The sequence below is a fragment of the Ambystoma mexicanum genome, chromosome 10 (genome assembly GCF_040938575.1).
Source record: "Ambystoma mexicanum isolate Mex_15411 chromosome 10, UKY_AmexF1_1, whole genome shotgun sequence".
Taxonomy (NCBI): Eukaryota; Metazoa; Chordata; class Amphibia; order Caudata; family Ambystomatidae; genus Ambystoma; species Ambystoma mexicanum.
This window is the reverse complement of record NC_090932.1, coordinates 278,105,234-278,124,414: the sequence shown is the minus strand read 5'-3', so window position 1 is coordinate 278,124,414 and position 19,181 is coordinate 278,105,234. Positions and strand designations below refer to the sequence as shown.

General features: G+C 42.8%; 1 protein-coding gene across 4 annotated transcripts in view; it reads right to left on the bottom strand.

The window, feature by feature from the left end:
* The window catches only part of PLEKHB2 (pleckstrin homology domain containing B2), a 754,336-nt gene that overhangs the window by 114,070 nt on the left and 621,085 nt on the right, over positions 1 to 19,181 (bottom strand). For all 4 annotated transcript variants that reach the window (XM_069617849.1, XM_069617848.1, XM_069617850.1 and 1 more), the window contains exon 6: positions 16,074 to 16,160. In XM_069617849.1, the coding sequence (XP_069473950.1) occupies positions 16,074 to 16,160 (87 nt within the window). The remainder of the gene's footprint in view (positions 1 to 16,073; positions 16,161 to 19,181) is intronic.

The following is a 19,181-nucleotide window of genomic DNA, read 5'->3' as shown; positions in this document are numbered from 1 at the left end:
TCCTGGTGGCAAATGCCTGAAAAATGTGTTTTTTTCCCTACATTTTGGACTTTGCCAGGTCATGTGGGTAATACATTCTAGGGTGATCCGCGCAAGTCAGCCCTCTTTGGATTCCCATAGGAGTCTTCTTCTCAGAAATGCATTAGGTTCTCCATTTTCCTTGGTGGCTGTGAGACCTCAGGCCCAAATTTGGGGGTTGTCCACTAGACCAAATACAGTAATAATTTGGTCTTCCCAGGCCCTTCAGTGAAACAGTGGTTTAGCCTTTTCCCCTTGTGCCCAGGTCCGTGCACCCACACGTGAGGTACCATTTTTATCGTGACACCTCTGGGAATGTGGCATGGTGGGACATTTGTTGTTTTCTCTTGGTTTTGATAACGATTTCATACATTTCCTACTGCACTTTGTCACACAACCCTTTCATTTCGCAAATGTAACCTTTATGCACTGTCAGCTTTTGTAACCTGTGTAAATCACCTATCCTTCAAAAGGACTGCCTGTGCTTTTTCAAAAAATGTATGCTTGCCATTCTTCACCAAATTTGTTTCCCTTATTTTCAACTGCTAAGTACGTCTGTTTAGGTCGTCAGCATAAAAATTCTGTGTACCATGTCTCAGTTTTTGGCTTGTGGTATTGTTTGTTTTGTGAAACATTACGAAAAATGTGTCATTTCCTAACTACAAGGGTCGGGGGAATGTAGCGGTGCATTGCTTTTCTCAATATTTACAGTCATTACTTTACAAGTCCAAACATGTCCAGCACATACTTGTTTTCTGTCATTTGTCCAGTTTTTTCCCAAACTATGGGAATTTTACGTACATAGTTGTTGCCTGACCTGCGCAAAGGACCCTTTCCTAAAACTGGAATATTGTCTACTTTTCAGAAACGTATGCCTTTCTGTGTTCCCATTGAGCTTTACTACCCTCCTCTTCCATTCCCTCCAAGCATGTCCTATTGAGAAAAAAAAGGAAAAATCGCTCCATCTCTCACAAAACTGATCGTAACCTTATGAAAAATGTTTTTCTGCTTCCACTCAACCTGTTCTTAAAAGCTTGGAAAATAGCGAATTCAGAACTGCAAACCATTTATTCCTAGCTCTTACAAGAAATAAAACGTAGGCTTCTTTGTAAATCATTTTATTGACATTTTCTGAAAAAACACAAAGGGTCTAATTACGAGTCCGGCGGTAGCCGTGCCGGAAATACTGGCAGGCTGCCGCCGGACCCGTAATACCATTCCACCTCCGTGATTGCCGGAATCACTGGGGCATTTCAACCCCGGTGACCCGGTAATTCCAGAGGCGGAATTCTGTAAATCTCCTTTTCCATGGAGTCCCATAGGACTCCATGGGGATGGGGACCATGGAAACACCGGTTCCGTCTATGACAGAGCCGGTGTTTCCGGTGGTCAGTCAAAAGGTCGAAAAAAAAATCTTGAATGTCAATAATCTCGAAACAAAAATCTCGGAAAAAAAGGTCGAATTTATGATTTATTTATATGTATTTTTGGGGTCAGGTAAGTGAAAAAAAGGGGTAAAATAAAAAAAAATGAAAAAAGGGGGGTTGGGGGGAACCCCCCCATTTCGAAAAAAAACGTATTGAAAAAAAAATGTGACTTTTTTTTTCGACCTTTTCAATATATAAACCAGTGTTTCCATGTCCGCCTGCAGGCGGGTGGTGTTAATCCCGCCAGGTCAGACCTGGCGGGAGTGACACATCCCGCCTGCAGCAGTCTGAATCAGCCGGTACAGAAACAACGGTGGCAGGGTCGTAATAGGCCCAAAATGTGCTCACTGTAATATTTTCTCACACACCCCTACAGCAAACTAGAAATCCTTGGTGGCGTTATGACCGGCTACATGTGGAAAGAAAGGGGTGCCAATTTGGTCGGGATATCACTTGTAACAAAAACGTTCGAAGGGATTGAATGCAACATAGTGAAATGTCCAAAAAAGGGCTCAGCATTGGGAGCGAAAAACGTCAGTTAAGGGGTTAAATATTAGGCAGGTTATATCAATACCAAACTTCAAGTGTGTGTTGAGGTTGCATTTCAAATTTCATAACCCATTCATTTAGTTCGCAGAATGGCTTTCCAGTTAAAGTCAGTTAGACCTTTTAATAATTTAACGTTTCCTTCATTTATGTTATTTGTTTACCCATAGCCATAAAAAGGCCACTGATCAAAGCAAGTGTGCGATTTTGAGCTTAACACTAAATTTGCTTTGCATGCTGATAACCAATGAGCAGCCCTCATTTAAGATTACTGGGTTGGTTGGTGAGAAGGTCAGACAGTAGCATTTTAAGACATTTCTGCAACAAACAGCAGACTCAGAATTTCTGGATTTATTCCCATTAGCTGAGCATCTTCATCAGCTCCAAGGGAGTCATATCTGTACATATGGTTGGACAGTATGCCATCATTAGTCTGTAACTTCAATACTGATGCTGCCTTTTGGAGTTTACTTCATTTAGCTGATTGGCATACAATTTTTGCTTGATCAACCATTGACAATGTCACACCCAGAACTCCTTTGCTTATTTTCGACCCATTCCCACAACAGCTCAGATTCTTGAGTCTGCATGGAACTTTCCCCTCTTCTTCTGTGGCGATTATCAAAAATGTACTACTTGGTTTTCAGCAGTCCCCTACTAATCCCTGAAACATTTGGTGGTAAGAGGGAATGGAGTGTACTCAGTCTGTCAACATGCAAGCTTTGCAGCTGGGTGGAGCCTATCAGTCATTTGAGACAATGCTTCCTTTTGACCATATCATTGATAGCAGATTATTCACAATCGATTAGCAAGAGCCAATGTCTCCAAAAATAACAGAGGTTAACGGATGCACTAATAGTTTTCCCATTCTGCTTCCTTCATTCACTCATTGCTTCATTGTGCCAACAACCTTTCTTCCATTCACTGTATTTCTGCAATGTTTTCTCTGATATCAAATGTTTTCACTTAATATTGAGCACATACTCTTTCTGCATGCAGTGATCCCTTCCAGGAGATTTGTTGTCTGTAAGATTATACGAATTAGAGATGAGATCTGTTTCCTATGGCTCTCTCTGACTTTATATTTCCTTTCAGACTGATCAACTGCTTCTTGTTACCTCCCTAACTGGCCATATTCCTATTCAATTAATGAGCCATGTACATTTAACTCTTTTGAATTCTATCCTAGCCCACAGACTTTGGAAATATGACATCAGCTGTCTACAGGGAGTATGATATAAGCTATCTAGTGGAGACCCCTTTCTGCATTGTGGACCGTAGACTTCTCAGAAGAACTCTATAAAGAGAGTTGATATGCCTATTATGAATAACTATGCATCAAAACATGGTCTGTACATGCCCCGGGCTCTTGGATCTTTGCTTCGATGACCTATCTTGGACAAATATTTACTCTGTTTTCTATGTATGCCTCCAAATGAAGGTGACCTTAAATTTATCTGAAAAACTGGGGTCCAGCTCTTTGGGTTAACCCGACCCCTCTGTATGTGTGGGGATTTTAATATCATAATGAGCATAATGGCGCAGCTTTTTTAAATGAGGGAACAGTCCAAGCTGCTATAGGTGAATACTTGGGTTTGTATCATTGACTGATTAAGTTAAATACTGAGTTGCACCCAGTCTCTAAATTAATCCAGGAGTTCATTAAGTATAACAGGAGGTTTTTTTTTTTAAATTAATATTTTATCATTTTCAATCCATCAAATACAAGTAAAAAACAAAGAAAGGGTAACGTAAGTAATCCAATGAGGGATCTTGCAAAAGCACAGCATAACAAACACAACAAAACATCTCATATGTTTGTAATAATACAGAATATCCCAACCCCACTTTACACATTTGTCCCAACACAACAATACACAAACACAAGATAATATAGGACAAACAACATGAGCAAACACTATGTGCAAAAAGCGACAAGGGTGAGCCAAGCCAGCAGATCATTATTCATACACACATTATAAGATTCCATAACAGTAATATTTTAAGCATACAAGTCATTGAAAATACAGCAGATTATTGATAGTCTTCAACCAAATGTGTTTGTTTTAGCATATGAAACTTTTTCCCTGCAGCCAATAGCAACATACTCTGAAACCAAACCTCAAGTTGGGATTTCCCATTAGACTTCCATTTCCTCAAAATCTGTTTTCTTAGCCAGTAACAATGCTTAGTTTGTCCAATTTTTAACTCCAGTTGATAACTTCAAACCATTTGGAAATAAGCCCAGAACACAGATAGTGGAGTACGTGGCAGTACTGACTGGGTTACAAACTCCATTCGGGAGAGGACTTATTCCCGGTATTGAGATACTTGCGCACTAGACCAAAACATTTGGGTATTGGTTCCAATTTCGTTTTTGCAGTTCCAGCAAATATCAGATTGGGAAAGTTTACACACTTTCAACCTCCACAGCGACCAATACAGACAGGCTATAACCCTCTGTTCTACATAGGGCAAATCCAGGTCCAGTTTGAATTTCTTCAGGCTTTTACATATGATTGACAGGTTGGAATTGGATATCTGCACATGCATTTCAGACTCCCAAATGTTTTGCCCTGGCCGTTCCAAGGGCACTTTAGAGGTCACAGAGTTGGCAGTAGACCACAGATGCAGAGAAAGGGCAGTTCTTCAACATGACATCTAGGCCAGTAGGGTCATGGATCTTGGCAGTTAATGGAGGGAAAAGTAATGTCAAAATACCTTGCAGCACTATATACTTTGATCTTTCAGAATTACGTAATTTATATTTAAATTTCAAGAAGCCAAAGTCTAATAATGTGCTATTCTCTAGAACATGTTTCAGCTTCCAATTACCTCCACGCTGCCACGTGCGCCAATTCAGCATCTATTTGTCAACCGTAATTGCTGGATTCTTCCAGATACATGACTCCAGAGAATGCAGGATTTTTGACTCATTTATGCGATTCACACGTTTCCATTCAGACACCATGGGCCTCATTACGAGTGAGGATGAACGGGTTAACGGGCTCCGCTAAAGGAGGTGGACCCGTTAAACCCATTCCGCCTAATTACAAGCTCCCCTCGCGGGACCCGGTAAGTAACGCCTGGTCAAACCAGGCATCCATACTGGGTCCCGCGAGGGGAAGAGGGTGCAAACAGGCAGCTCGTAATCGGCCCATTGTTTGCTCCCTCTCCCATTCCCATTGATCCCTATGGGGGCTCAAATGGGAATGGGGAAGGTCCGGGCCCGGGTTCCTGGGGGAGGAATTACCAGGCCCTCCAAACTCGGAATGGCCCGGTAATTCCCCACTCTGGGAACCTGGACCCGATTTCGGCGGCAGCCATGCCGCCAATAGTGGCATGGCTACCGCTGAATTCATAATGAGGCCCCATATGTCATACTTTAGGGAAGGTTTTGTCAAGACAAAGCCGATAATCCATTGTAAGAAGACAATCCAAACTCCTTGTCCATGCCTACCCACATAGGGGCTGACTCAAATCATCATTAACCCAGTGATGTAGATTCCTTAAGGAGAAAGCAGTGTGATATTTCCTCACATCTGGAAAACCAAAGCCCCCTTCCTCCATTGAGCACAAAAGAATTGACATTGGAATTTTTGGGTGAACTCCAATACCCCATAAAAAGTCTCTAACTTCTTAAATTCTCCCAACAAAGACTGCGAAAAAAGGAAGAGGCAACACATTGAACAGATATAAAATCCTAAGAAGCATGGTCCTCTTAATCATGCCAATTTTCCCTCATATTCTAAGGTTGATTCTAGACTATCTTTTACAGTGTGAAATCATTTCCCTGAGATTAAGACGCATGTTATTCTCAAGCATATGAGTTATATCCCTAGATACACTAATGCCTAAATGTACAAATCATTCTGTAGCCCATCAAAACTTATTTCCAGGAACACAACTTTTGTTACACATTAGGGTAATTGGAAACATTTTGTCTGACATATATTAATTGTAAAGTTCAATATGTTACCAAAATGATGAAATAGTTCCAATACATTCCGAAATGAGTACTCTGTATTTGAAAGAGATAGGAGATCATCATCTGCATATAATAGCACTTTAAACACATTTCAGCAAGCTCTAGTAATGTCTGCGAGACACTAAATGACTTTGTATGGGGGATTATAAACAAACACTCTGGTACATGAAATCCATTAGCAGTAAAATAAAAAAGTGAGTCTGCTACCAAAATACAGGTTGCAGAAGCTGAGCAAATAAGGTGCATATTATGTTTACTACGTTAAGATGGATTTCTAAAATCAGGCCTCGTGGACAGATTGTAAGAGGCCACCATAGTTATAGTGAACAGGGAAGCTCTAAGAATTCAGCCAAAACCCAATCAATGTAGTGTGGAGAGTGTGGGTGTGGTCAGGGACCCTCAATGAGTCCACACAGAATAACACAATCAATCAGCTTAGACAGTCAATTATAAAAATACAGTTATTCATGTAGGCTTTTAGAACACATTGAAAGTGAAATTAGCATATTATCACGCAACACTCTATAATACAAACATATTCAATCACCAGTATGCTCATCCACAATACATCATCAAATAAATAACCATGTAAAACAGGTAAGGAATCCAGATGTAGTTGAAATGATTAGAATCAGGCATAAGTTGAATTCCTTATACTTTAGAAATGCCCACACTGAAATGGATGGGCTTAGTGCAACAAAGTGACAGGTTCCAACACAAAGTTTCTCACAGGTAGGTATTTTCTAAAGGAATGCAATGGACTTTTGCTGGTGATCCAGAATAGTTTCAAACTATTTACATGTTCAGCAACAATTTACCTGAAGACAGGTAAGCTCTCCCCTCTTTTCCAGACCCAAGGCTAACGCAGGGGCAGGAAACTTGACACAGGTTTGATGGCCAAGGTTAAGTAAGAGGGCGATAGGAGATAAAGGGTTTTGTTACCAATGTTATCCTATGGAGAACAGGGGGACACAGGCACAGGTATGCTTACTTACCAACTCCCCCCCAACCCACTAGCCCCCAGCTCTGATTTTCCCAGATGTTGCAATGGATCATCTGGGGGCTGTGGCGAACCAGGAGGACTCGGATAATTAGTAGTCATTCTCAAGAGCTTTTATTTAAATAAAACAAAAAGAGTAAAAACGCCTAACTAGCCCTATTGCTATGGTGAGCGCTCCCTAACTAACAAAACAGCAGCTAAAGTGGGCTTTAAAGTCCAAAATTAAATTCTACAGTCCGAATCCTACCCGACTAAATGGTGCTACCACTTTAGGGAAAACAGCTAAAAAATGGAAATGGGAGGCTTTGTAGCCTCAACCAGGTATCTGTTTGGACCAATTTCTATTTGGTGTGCTTGGGTTTCAAAAGTTTCTTTTAAGCACCACAGGAAATTATTCCCACTCTTTGTATGAAGCTGGGGTTTATCACTATCTTCTTGTATCAAAGAAAACTGTCTCTTCTTGTAACATCTCCATTCCTCTGGGAAAACAACAAAAACGCTTCCTTCTTCAATGTCTTGGGTTCTCTTGCGGTTCTCTGATCCTTGTGTATGTTATTTTCTTGTAATTAAGTTGTTTAAGATAGGCCGTCTGTTGACCCTATTTTATCAAAGTTATGTACTTTCTGTTACTTTTTCAGCCTTGATGCAAAGTGTCCTTTCTTTCTTTCTTAATCCTCCTTTCTTAGGGTATTTGTACATTCAAGCTCCCGTGCCCTAGATAGCTTTCCCAGCTCTTATTCACAATATTCATCTTATTATCATTTCTCCTTTCATAGGGGATTTACACATTCAGGTCTCTCAGGCTCCTGTACCCCTGTAAGCTTTCGAGCCATTATTCACAGTGTTGATACCACTTCTCGTCGCTTTTTCATACATTTTTTATATTTTCAGGCTTCTCAGGCTCACGTAATCTAGACCGCTTTTCCAGCGGCTTCTCACAATATTTGTTTTATACTCACTCCCCCTTTCATAGGGAGTTAGCACAGTTGGATTAGTCAGGCTCTTAAAACATTGTTAGTTTTTGTAGTCGCTATTCAATTTGTTCGTATCACTATTAATTCTGTCGGGGATACATCCAAGTTGATTGAATGGGATGACACATTTGGGAGACTGTTGTGACAATATAAAATAAAAGGCCATATACTAAACACTTTCTATATGGTTCTATATTCAAAATATTGACATTCATTGTTATTCAGGTACCCCAAGTCTGGGGTTGTCCCGCCTTCAAAGCCTGTTGTGTAGGCATTGTGACCTAGGCTCCTCTATATAAAAGCCCACGTGGCCCAACCACCAAGTCTTTAATTATTGCACCAAGCAATATTAAAACACCACGTGGATATTTTTAAGCCTGGATTCCTATTTTTCGGGACATTAGAAAAACCTTTTAGGTCCGCAGAACTTTTTCTTTTTTTTCCTTTGCGTTTCCTTTGTGTTTTTGGATGATTGACTTGTCCTTAAGTCCCCCATCCATTTACACCTTACTTAGGGTATACGGTGCTTAGTCACTCTTAAGGTGCCCTATCCCAAAGGAGTCTCTGGGCTCCTGTGTTTGCCCTGCAGTGATTGTATCACCCTACAAACATTTAAGGAAGTAGGATGGTGGCAGCTGTACTTTCCATAAAAACAAATAGTGTACCAACTCGGGGACACTCCCATCCCCTGCACGCCATCAATGGCTAAAGTCACCAAAAAATTACGTCTAGCTTACTGTTGTTTTCTAAATGATGTTATATATACTCCATTGTACAGTAAAATATAGTACTGTCCAGTATTAAATGTCTTCATCCAGAAGATGTATTCATGAATCCAGTGAAAAAAAGAATGTACAAACTATGTTTTGTTCTTTATCACTAATCAATTAAAAAAGATAATAGAATGCTCCTACCTTCCATGGAAGCTGGTGCTGCTCAATCAAGAAAGAGAAATTCGCAATGGGTTAATGGTGATCTAAATGTTCATCAAATTCGAGTGTTCCAAGTTAGAGCTGATGCCAGCTAATGCATTTAGTCAACAGTGGATCTAGGACATGAAAACAATGGAGGGACTCTATGTAGTATAGTTGTCTGCCAAAAAAGGGTTTTTATTAATGTAAAGCAGTGGAGTAGAAACCTCCAATTCCTTTATTGGAGGTTTCTACTCCAATTCACTCACTCACCTTTTGGCAACTTTAGCCATTGATAGAGTGAAGGGGACAGGAGGGTCCCCAAATTGGGACACTATTTAAGCAATAATCCCGGAGCCGGGGGGAGGGGCGGGAGGCATTACCAAGTTAGGTAATGCCTGGGGCCCATAGTTACAGGCTTGAGCGCAGCAAGGGCCTTAACTAAGGCCCTGGTGCATAACCTGATTCGGTAATGCCACCCTGGCGAGGGGATTATTGCTATAAGTACCCCAGCTCTTTGGAACGGGCTACTAAAATCTTTCTTCCTTCCTTTGCGAAACGCCAAAAAAAGTTAAGAGACTAAATGGCCACCATTTAAAAGGAGAAGGGACTACAATTAGTCCCTTCTCCCTTTCCATGGCGCCCATTCAAAATATAGGAAAAAGGGAAATTGAAAAAACGTCTGCCATCGAAAGGAGTAAAGGGACTACGTGTAGTCCCTTCTTCCTTTCCATGGTGGCGTGTCGCAGATCGGGAGCGGTCACATTGGGGACAGAGGTTTTCCCAGAGTGCACGCTCCCGAAAAGGAGCCAAAAGAAGGTAAGTTGGTGAGGACGGGGGGTGAAGGGGATCACTTACCTTGTTCAGCGGGGGAAGATGGCGGCCTCCAGCCCTGAGAAGGCTCAGGGCGGCGGGATTACCATCTGCTAATCTCCCCCATTCTGACCCTCCTCATTGGCTGGGAGGTGGCCACACCCACGGGGTACTAGTTTTTGTTATGTATTGTTGCAATCTTCACGCCAGGATCGTTTGCTTCTCCCCAGCACCTTATTTTTCTTCATTATTTTTTGACCTATGACTAATTTCCATAAATTGAAGTGTTTTCTTTAAAAATAGGAAAGCAGTGTAAAATAGTTATTTTGGCAGCTGTACTTTCACCAGGGGTGAAAGACATGTTACTGCATTGGTAGACTAATGTACCGTTTTGGTAGTCACTCAGCCTTTTTGTGTTGCCAGGCTTCCTGTGTGGCCTTAAAATGGCTGTTCTGACCATGGGGGGGTGGCTACATCCTGTGGGGGTGGCTATGGCTAAGTGGAAGTTCGAGTAACAAATCAGAATTATCATTTCACCCTTTGCCGCCACCACCTTAAGTGACTGCCATCCCCTGTGTGCAAGGGTATTTGGGCATCATGCTGTCCCTGCTGCTCTCCATCGCTGCTTTACTTCTGGAACTTGGAGGAGGCTAGTCTGTCCACCTACTAAAGGAGTTTACTGCTCTTCCCACCGTTTGTGCAGTTTTTAGAGGCCTCACTTGTTGAAACTTGTGGAATGCAGTAGCATGGGCATATCCCAGTTTAGGATTTTTGCATCTGTTAGTCCGGTCCATGGTTCTTGAAAACACTCATTCCGATTACCCAGATCTGCTGCGTCGAGCCCTCTACTCTGCAACCATTTTCTAGACCTGTTCAAAGCAGCATTCCTGCCATTTCACGCTTGGCTACGGGTCACGGAGGGTGCCCAGAAAGGTTGCAAGACTTCACTCACCACACTGCCAATTCTTCATCTTAAGACGTCCTAGGGTGCCTCGAGCCACTCTCCCTGTCCTAGGATAGTCTGCTGCTGTGCTGCCTTGATCTTTTGTCCAGTGAGCTGCTGGAAGATGGCTTCACAGGTTCCAACATCTGGAGAGATTTGGTTTTCCTTTTGGTTGGAAACCCTGTTTTATCTGTCGGTTAGATGGTTAAACATCCCTCAGCTGAGGGCTGTAGACAAATCTCTCCAAGAGACACCAAACCGAAAGTGCATCACAGCACTCAGGCCACAAGTGTCCAGGGCTCATGCAATGACGAAATATATGATGTAGGTCGACTTATTAGAGAAAATTGTAGTAGTGCAGGGCTTGAAGCTTGGCACCTCTGAGTTCATAAAAGGGATCGGTGGGAAACACTTAATGGTTGGAGCGCAACATACAAATCATGTTTGTGTGTATGGAAAGGATAGCATGAGGTGTGCAAAGAATCACCTACCAATAGAAAGCAACAACAAGTGGAAGGGAGCCGGGAATGCATGAATGGGCAGACGTGGGGCTTGGTTGGAATAAAGCAATCCTAAGCACACCTGCTCTGAAAGCAATGCACGTATACCTTCTTGGTTGCACCAGCCACGCACACTCCTGCCCATGCCCTGCATTCTTGGATATCTTACAAGTATGCCAAAAAGAAACGTGGCACAGGAATAACAACATATTTTACAGATCTGTGAAGCTGCCAAATGGAAAGCAGTCGATTATTTTGATGTACATTTTCATTGGTCGTTGGAAGTGAGGAACCTTTATATGTCATTTTTTTATTCTGGGGAGTTTGTCAGGTTCCCGGTCAGTTTTTGCCAGCTCTTTGAACTTTCTAAAAGAGCAATTAAATTATGAATTATGACATAAATAAACGAGTAACTATGGGCCCCTGCTGTGTCTATTTGACATTGCCCAAGAAGGAACTGGAAGCCAGTCAGTACCAGGATAGATACTTTCTGTACCAATTTTCTGAAAACAGTGCTAAATGCAAGTGATGTATTCACAGTATAGAGCACCGTTTTGTGTATTTGTGTGTTCAGTCATTGGCATGTTTATGTTGAACTGGTATTCTTTGGTCACACCTCAGTTTTTTTCTCTGAAAAAGCATCATTTTACCATAATTCTGGTATTTGTTTGTTTTGTAGAAGCTTGAGCATCTGATGCATGTCTTGATCTGTTAGGGCACTAGTCTATTCCACTGGTTGATTAATTCAACCTGTTATACTCAGAAACCGTGGCATCTGTACGTTAAGGAGCAAGGCGGGAGCAATCTAGCCCGTTTGCCCTGAATACAGGGGTGCGCCAGGGTTGCGCCGTGGCGCCCGTGCTTTTCCTAAACTGCATTCTGGGTATAATAGATGCACTAGAAAGGAGTGCTCTCGATCCCCCGAGAATCGCAACTAGGAGACGGCCTACTTTGATCTATGCCGATGATGCGGTCATATTGGCGACTTCCCCCGAAAGGCTTGAAGACAGGATTGGCTATCTTCATGAGTAAATGGAGCAAGCTCGGCCTCGAACTGAATACTAAAAAAACTAAAGTTCGGGTTTATAAAAGTCCCTTTGTGAAAAGCACCCCCTGAGCATTATGGTAGACAATACAATGTTGGAACGAGTCACATTTTTCGAGTATCTGGGACTCGGGTTCCATGAATCAGGGGGTGGTCTGACCACTTAGCCAAAGCCAAGACGAGCTTGGGAAAATAAAGTGGTGGGGTTCATTCTTTTTTCAAAAGCCACGGCAGTGGAGCAAGTTCGACGTCTCTGGAGCTCTATGCAAGGCAGGCTCTGGCTGTACCCCTATATGGGTCAGAACTGTGGGGCCACATTAAATTGTCTGTTCTGTCTTGTTTTGAGAACACATTTTTTTAAAACTATTTTTATTACCGATAAGAGCTACAACCTCATTGGTGCTAATGCATTTTGGTGTTTTCCCCATAGCTGATAAGACTGCATTGAAACGTGTGCTTTATTGGGTGAGACTATGGACCTCTTTAGGGCTATCAACATACCGGGATGCCCCAATTAATTTCTTACTTTTGGAGGGGGCACAGGGATGTGGTTGGTTAGCTCATGTAATAAAGATACTGTATATGTGGGATATGAGAATCCTTTGGGACAATCCTATGAATTGGTGTAAGTTTTCCAAAGCAGACCTCAAAGCAAATCGCTCAGCTGGAAGTGAAACAAGATTCCATGAAGAATGCGCCAGAGTGCTTTCCCAGCGCAATAACTGGGAATTTATGAGCCTTTTGAAGGAAACGCACCCCGCCTACGAGCGTTCTTTGTTAATTTCACGTGAGACGGGGGATCTTGCACACTGCTTGGTTCACTCGAGCATGGTCAACTACGAGATCTGCACTCTGCCCACTGTGAGGTGCTGCTGATGAAACATTAATACACTTTGCGGGAATTTGCCCGATCACCCTTAATTTCAGGCGCCTGAATTTGAAAACACAATTTAAAAAACCGAACGCTCGTACCACACCCGAAGCCAGGCAACTGCTAATGTGCTCCACAGAAAGGAGTGTTGTATTTACATCCTGAAGGTAGGTGCACCGCACCTGGCTACCGAGGCAGGGATTCATGGGAATGGTTTCCAATAACCAAGCTGCGAGCATGCTTTCCTCAAAATGTGATACTCGACAATGACGCCATAACTTTGTACATGGAAGGTTTTAACTCGTTTTTAATATGTACTCTTTCTTTTTATCCTGTTTTTAATTTAACCTGTTAAAGGTATTCCTGTAAATCTGTTTTTAACTAGTGCTAAAGGTTTTTATGACGAATAAAGCTTTGTAAAGTAAAGGTAGGGCGAGGAGCAGCATAAGGTTTTGTGCATGAAGCAGACAATACATCTTCATACTCCCAAAAGTAATCAGGTGCCTGCTTATTCTTGTGGATCAGTTGCGATGTCTCATGTGTATTTTTAAACGTATTTGTTTAGGCCAACAGCAGGCGCACTCATTTTGAACTAGTCTAACCTGATGCTGTCAATGTGCACACTGCATTCTGTCTGGGAGTACACGCTTTTACTGCACATGTGCATTTACTCCAATTTAGGGGGAAAAGATGGGTAGAATTACTCAACAATGTATCAATCTGTTTGCCTTTACAATTATACCAGGTACAGTACAAACAAAACGTAGTAAACCCAAAAGTATCATAGATGTTAAGAGGGTTTCCGAGTGGTAGAGTGGCTGAGCAGCTATGCTTAGACCCAGGATCCGGGAAGCCTGGTTAGAAGTACAGTCAACAACAGCAAAGTTGATTTAGGAAAAGAGGTTCACACAGGGAAGTACCGGAAATGCACAGGCAACCAGTAAAATCAACACAGTACAGGTAAGTAAAGGTTACTATAAAACATATATATGCACACACCACAGTTTGGTAGCACCATAATGGGTTACCTACCAGTTTAGATAAACAACGAAGTTTAGTAAGAAGTATACACTATAAATGGCTAAAGTGTGTGCCAAGAGCAAGACTTATGTTTATCCCCCATCCTTGTGATAGGTCAGTCTATTTACAAGCAGGTGTTCTTATCAAGCATGTTCTTGCATAAAGCTACTCTAGCCAAGTCCCAGTGAGCCATCCAGCTATGGAGGCTGTAGACTACCAGTCACCAGGCCCTAGATGACTGCTCTGAACCAAGCTACACCACCTTTGAAGAAGAAAAGCAGCTACTTTTATATAAAAGGCTATACACCCAAACCATATCAATGGAGATAGTGGCGGTCAAAGAGATACAAATGATCTCAAACACCAAACTCCGACTTGCAACACCACAGGGCAGGGAATCAGTGGAGGCCATGGCACTCACTGTAAGCTTAGCACTACAAGGTTCATCGGCTGTGGGTTCAAGGCTAACTTCAACATTTCTGTCAGGCTGACATAAAGACGCCTCAAATTTGATTCCAACAACACAAAAGGACCCCCCAAGGAGCAGTCAACGGGAGAAGTTGTTAGTGTGTCCCAGGACAGTGGGTGAGGGGCAGTCGGGAGCAAAGCGGTGAGAATTCGGATCTTATCTGTCTTGAGACTGCAGCACAAGTTGGCAAGATCCCAGCAGAGCTCTCAGAATGCACGCAGTTTCAAGTATGAGGCAGAAAGTGGCCTGTGCAAAGCTATAGCCCAGTTCCAGTCAGTGCAGGCCAAATGCAAACTCGGACCATGGAATATTGATGGATGCAAAGGAGGGCTTCAGAATGATTTGTCCCAACAGTGCAGCGGAGAAAGGAATCCAGGTCAGGTACCAGTTGATTTGAAGGCAGAGGCCTGGCATTGAATGGTTGGCTTGACCAAAGCTGGTCACAGCAGTCCTCAGTTGGGTTTTGGTGGTCTTCCAGCTTAGAATGCTTGGATCTCGTGGTTGATTATCTCAAAATACTCCAAGTCCTCTCCTCATATGTATTCAGGCGGGGGCTGCCTAAGCTCATCAATTAAATCGTCCACCCAAACAGGTGGAGGCTGTCTAATCAGGGACAACCTACCACCTCGCAATCTGCCCAGCAAGAGCATTTTGTGGCTGAAGTGGAAATTGGAACCAGCCCGTTCCAAAATCCAGTTTCAGCCAGTTGACGTGCACAAAGCACTGATCTCTCAGGCCACAGCTGAATTGCTGCAAAAGTGCATGCCCTTATGTGCAATTTCCAATCCGAGTAGGAAGGAAGATGACAAAGAACTGGGCTTGTACCACAAGGGACAGCCATTTTGAGTAGATGGTACTTGAAAAGGCATTATCTAGATACAAAATAAAGGTGCAGGGCTGTACACGTAAAAAAAAAGATGAAAAAAGGTTCACTGCAATCAGCCTGTTGAGTACACATCAGAAAAGTAACTGTGATAAAAGAGTGCCTGCAGCATTCCAACACAGATGTCTAGTCCTATACTGTAAAATTAAAGGTGAGGAACAAAGGAAGGTGAATTCCCTGCAAGCATAACCTTAGGGACTGAGCAGTGCACTCCATTCAAAATGAGGGAAACAGGTGAGTGAGGCAAAAGAGCCCACCTCACTCCAGAAATCAAAACGGATCCAGACAAGAATGATATATGCTTGGGGGCTCCTTAGAAGTCACTTGAGGAACGTTGCAAAAAGAAAAACGCTCCTAACAGAGAAAAGTCACATTTCGTGCAATTGAAAGTGGGGGATAGTGAATTTGGTCACAAGTCCCTAATTATTGTGAGCAAATCTACAAACAAATACCAAGGCGGGGGGACAGTCTACTAATACAAATAGGGTGTAAGTGCTAAGGGATACAGGAATGCTGAATGTGTTGTGCATTTTTCCCAAAAACACTGCAAAGAACTTGTGTCCATGTTTGTTTACAGGTACCCACAATTAGGTGGAATGTTTGTTTACAGGTACCCGCAATGTTGAGAAAATACAAGTATTACCCCATTCTAATTTCACACTCACCTGGGGTGCAGCTGTGGTGTACGGAGTGTATTGAAGTGCAGGGCCAGCAGGATAGCCATCGTATCCAATTTCAGAAACCAAGAAATTCTAAAAGAGCAAAAACAAATATTTAAGTGCTTCTAAAGAAAGGCATATATTAGGCAGCATTGGATCATAGTCTGCAATGAATTAGCATGTTTGAGAATCACTTTCTCACTTCTTTAGCTCTGTTGGCTATCCCGAAGGCCCCCTCCCAAGTACGCATCTACAGAGAAGTAAACAGCCTGGGAAGGAATTACATGCAGCACAACGATCCCCTGCATGTAAACATACGAGGCAAAGCTTGAGACAGTTGGCCGAGAAGTAATTCAGGGGACAACCCACACAACAAACATATGAATCAGTTGGGCATGAGAAGCAGAGGAAATCGCAATTTTGGTTGAAACATAGCGCAGCTGCTGTAGCAACGGTCCATCACATCATATGTGGAAAAAGGGACTGGCGCCTGGGCGCAGCAATGTGGACGGCTGTTGATTTGCGCTCATGCACGTGAGCACGTTGAAAGTTTCTAATTACTGCTTGCATTGATGCCAATTTAGCGACTTTGTCGCTATATTTAGCGAGTATTCAGACCCCTCTAGCTACTCTTTTTTTAAAAATGGACTACCGACAAATCTAGCGACTTTGTTATTGGAGACTTTGACGTGAAAGCACACATCGTTCTTACTCTTCTGAACGAGCAGTGGGTGAAGCCGTGGGCCTGGCTCCTGCCCTGTTCCAAAGCACTTACAGGCGGCCAGGTCCTCACGCTGCAGTCCCTCCCAGCTGCACTCAGAGCAGGAGATGTTCACCCCTACGTGTCCAGACCGCAAATGAATCGAGCATGCGGGAAGCCGCTGGCTGATCACACCTTGGCTTACATTCGTGCAGGAACGTAAATGTAAAATGTTCTTTGTCTAAAACAAATCACTGCATTTGATATCTCTCTCTCACTCACTCTCTCACACACACACGCTAAACATCTAGTTGGCTAGCTCATCATAGCTCAGTCTAAACTGTACATTCAAAAATACAGAAAGGGGTGGGAATCAAACCCTGAATTCAAAGGATGGTTGAAACCGTTTATTGGAGATGATACGAACGGTATACTGCCTGTATTGTAAGGCTGATTTCTATGCCAAACTTAGTGATGTAAAAAAAACACATGACAACTCAAAAACATACTCAAAAGGCAAAGCCTTTTAACAGTTCCACCCAAAACAAGCCGCCATTTATGGTTTAAAGAATTGACTCTGCAAAAAAGGTTGAGGCCACCATGGCATTAGCTATCGCTGAACACTGTTCCATGCAGGCATGTGATCACATTTGAGAAGCATGTAGAGCTGCTTTCTCAGACTACACTGCTGCTTCCCACTTCAAAATGCACAGAAGATCAAAGTGCACAGAAATTATTAATGATGTTCTAGCACCATACTGTTTGAAAATGTTGGTGGCAGATGTGGGTGATCAGCATTTCAGCCTCCTCCTCGATGAATCCACGAATGTAAGTGTTTCTAAGTACCTGGGGGTTGTGCTAAGGTACTTAAGTGACACCAAGCAGACAATTGTATCAACAATTCTGGGGCTTGTCGAGTTGGAGGGAGGAGATGCCAAATCTATAGCCCGTGCTGTTGTGGCTTCCCTCGAGAAGTGTTGCCTTAAAAAAAGAGAAACTCCTGGGGATAGGGACTGACAATGACTCACTCCTGGGGATAGGGACTGACAATGACTCTGTTATGACGTGGATTAACAATGGGGTCCATAAAGTGCTGAAGAAGTAGTATGGCCTCAAAGATCTGGTTCTTATTCGCTGTGTGTGCCACACTCTGCAGATTGCTGTAAGTTAGGCTTCCAATGACACCATCCCCCGTAGTGTGGAGTACTTGGTACACAAGACTTATAACTGTTTTTCAGTGTCTCCAAAGTGCAGAGAGGCCTACAAGGCCATATATGAGACCATCAACTGTGGGAAGAAACCTTTACAGATAACCAAGGTGTGTGGCACATGTTGGCTCTCCATTTAACCTGCGGTTTCACGCATTGTGGACCAGTGTGAGGAGCTTAAGCTGCATTTCGTAGTCACCAAGTCCAGTGAACACTGCTACATGACTGAGTTTTTATACTCCATGTACAGTGATCCTCAATACATATTGTATCTGACTTTTTTTTTATGTCAGTGCTGAGTGAGGTACAGTTGGCCATCAAGGCTTTTGAGGGAGAGCAGGTAGATCCTCTTAAACTACTTGACAGCGTGGTTAGCATAATCAAGTCTGTGAGCAGCAGGGTGCTGAATCCACTGGCAAATTTTTATTTACTCAAAGGGCCAATATATGGCTACATCAGTCCAAACTGTACCTTGGTTGCCTTTTTCAATCAAAGGCAGCTGAGCTCCACCTTACGCCTGAGGATGAAAACAAATGTCTGAAAGCGGTGTGTAGCCTTCACCATCTCCTCACTAATGAGTTGAGGGTGAGTCTGTCAGACAACATTGAAGCATTGCAATACATGGGTATTCAACAAAAATGCCACATTTAAATGTCTGCATCATCCAAAGTCTCGCATTTTGGCACTATGAAAATATCGTATTCCAAAATACCGAATTAGGGGAGCAGGGTTTGCGGGGGTGTAGGCTGCTCCCCTAATTCAGTATTTTGGTCTTCCGTGGTGTCCCCCGCATACACTTGTTTTGCGAGAGACAAAAAAATCTCGAATTACCAAATGCAAACCTATTGTGTTTGTGATTTTGTAGTTCGAGGTTTTAGTTTTCGTTATTTTAACGTACATCCCAATACATGTCCATTTTCTATGTGGAGGAAACTCTAAAGCACAATAAGAGCCCTGGAGAAATAGAAAAAATAGCCAAGCTCCGTGGCCACTGCCCTGCAGAGATCGACAAGATTGTCCAGCAATGGCATGCCATCCATCTTAGTAAATGGAATGAGAAAAAAACACTTGGATTCTGGAGTGAGATTTGGAAGTTCAGGGATGCAGCTGATATCAACCGGTTTCAAGATTTTGCCATGGATGCTGTGTCTGTGCTGTCCTTGCCACACTCGAATGCTGAAGTCGAGAGCCAGATGAGTGTGGTAA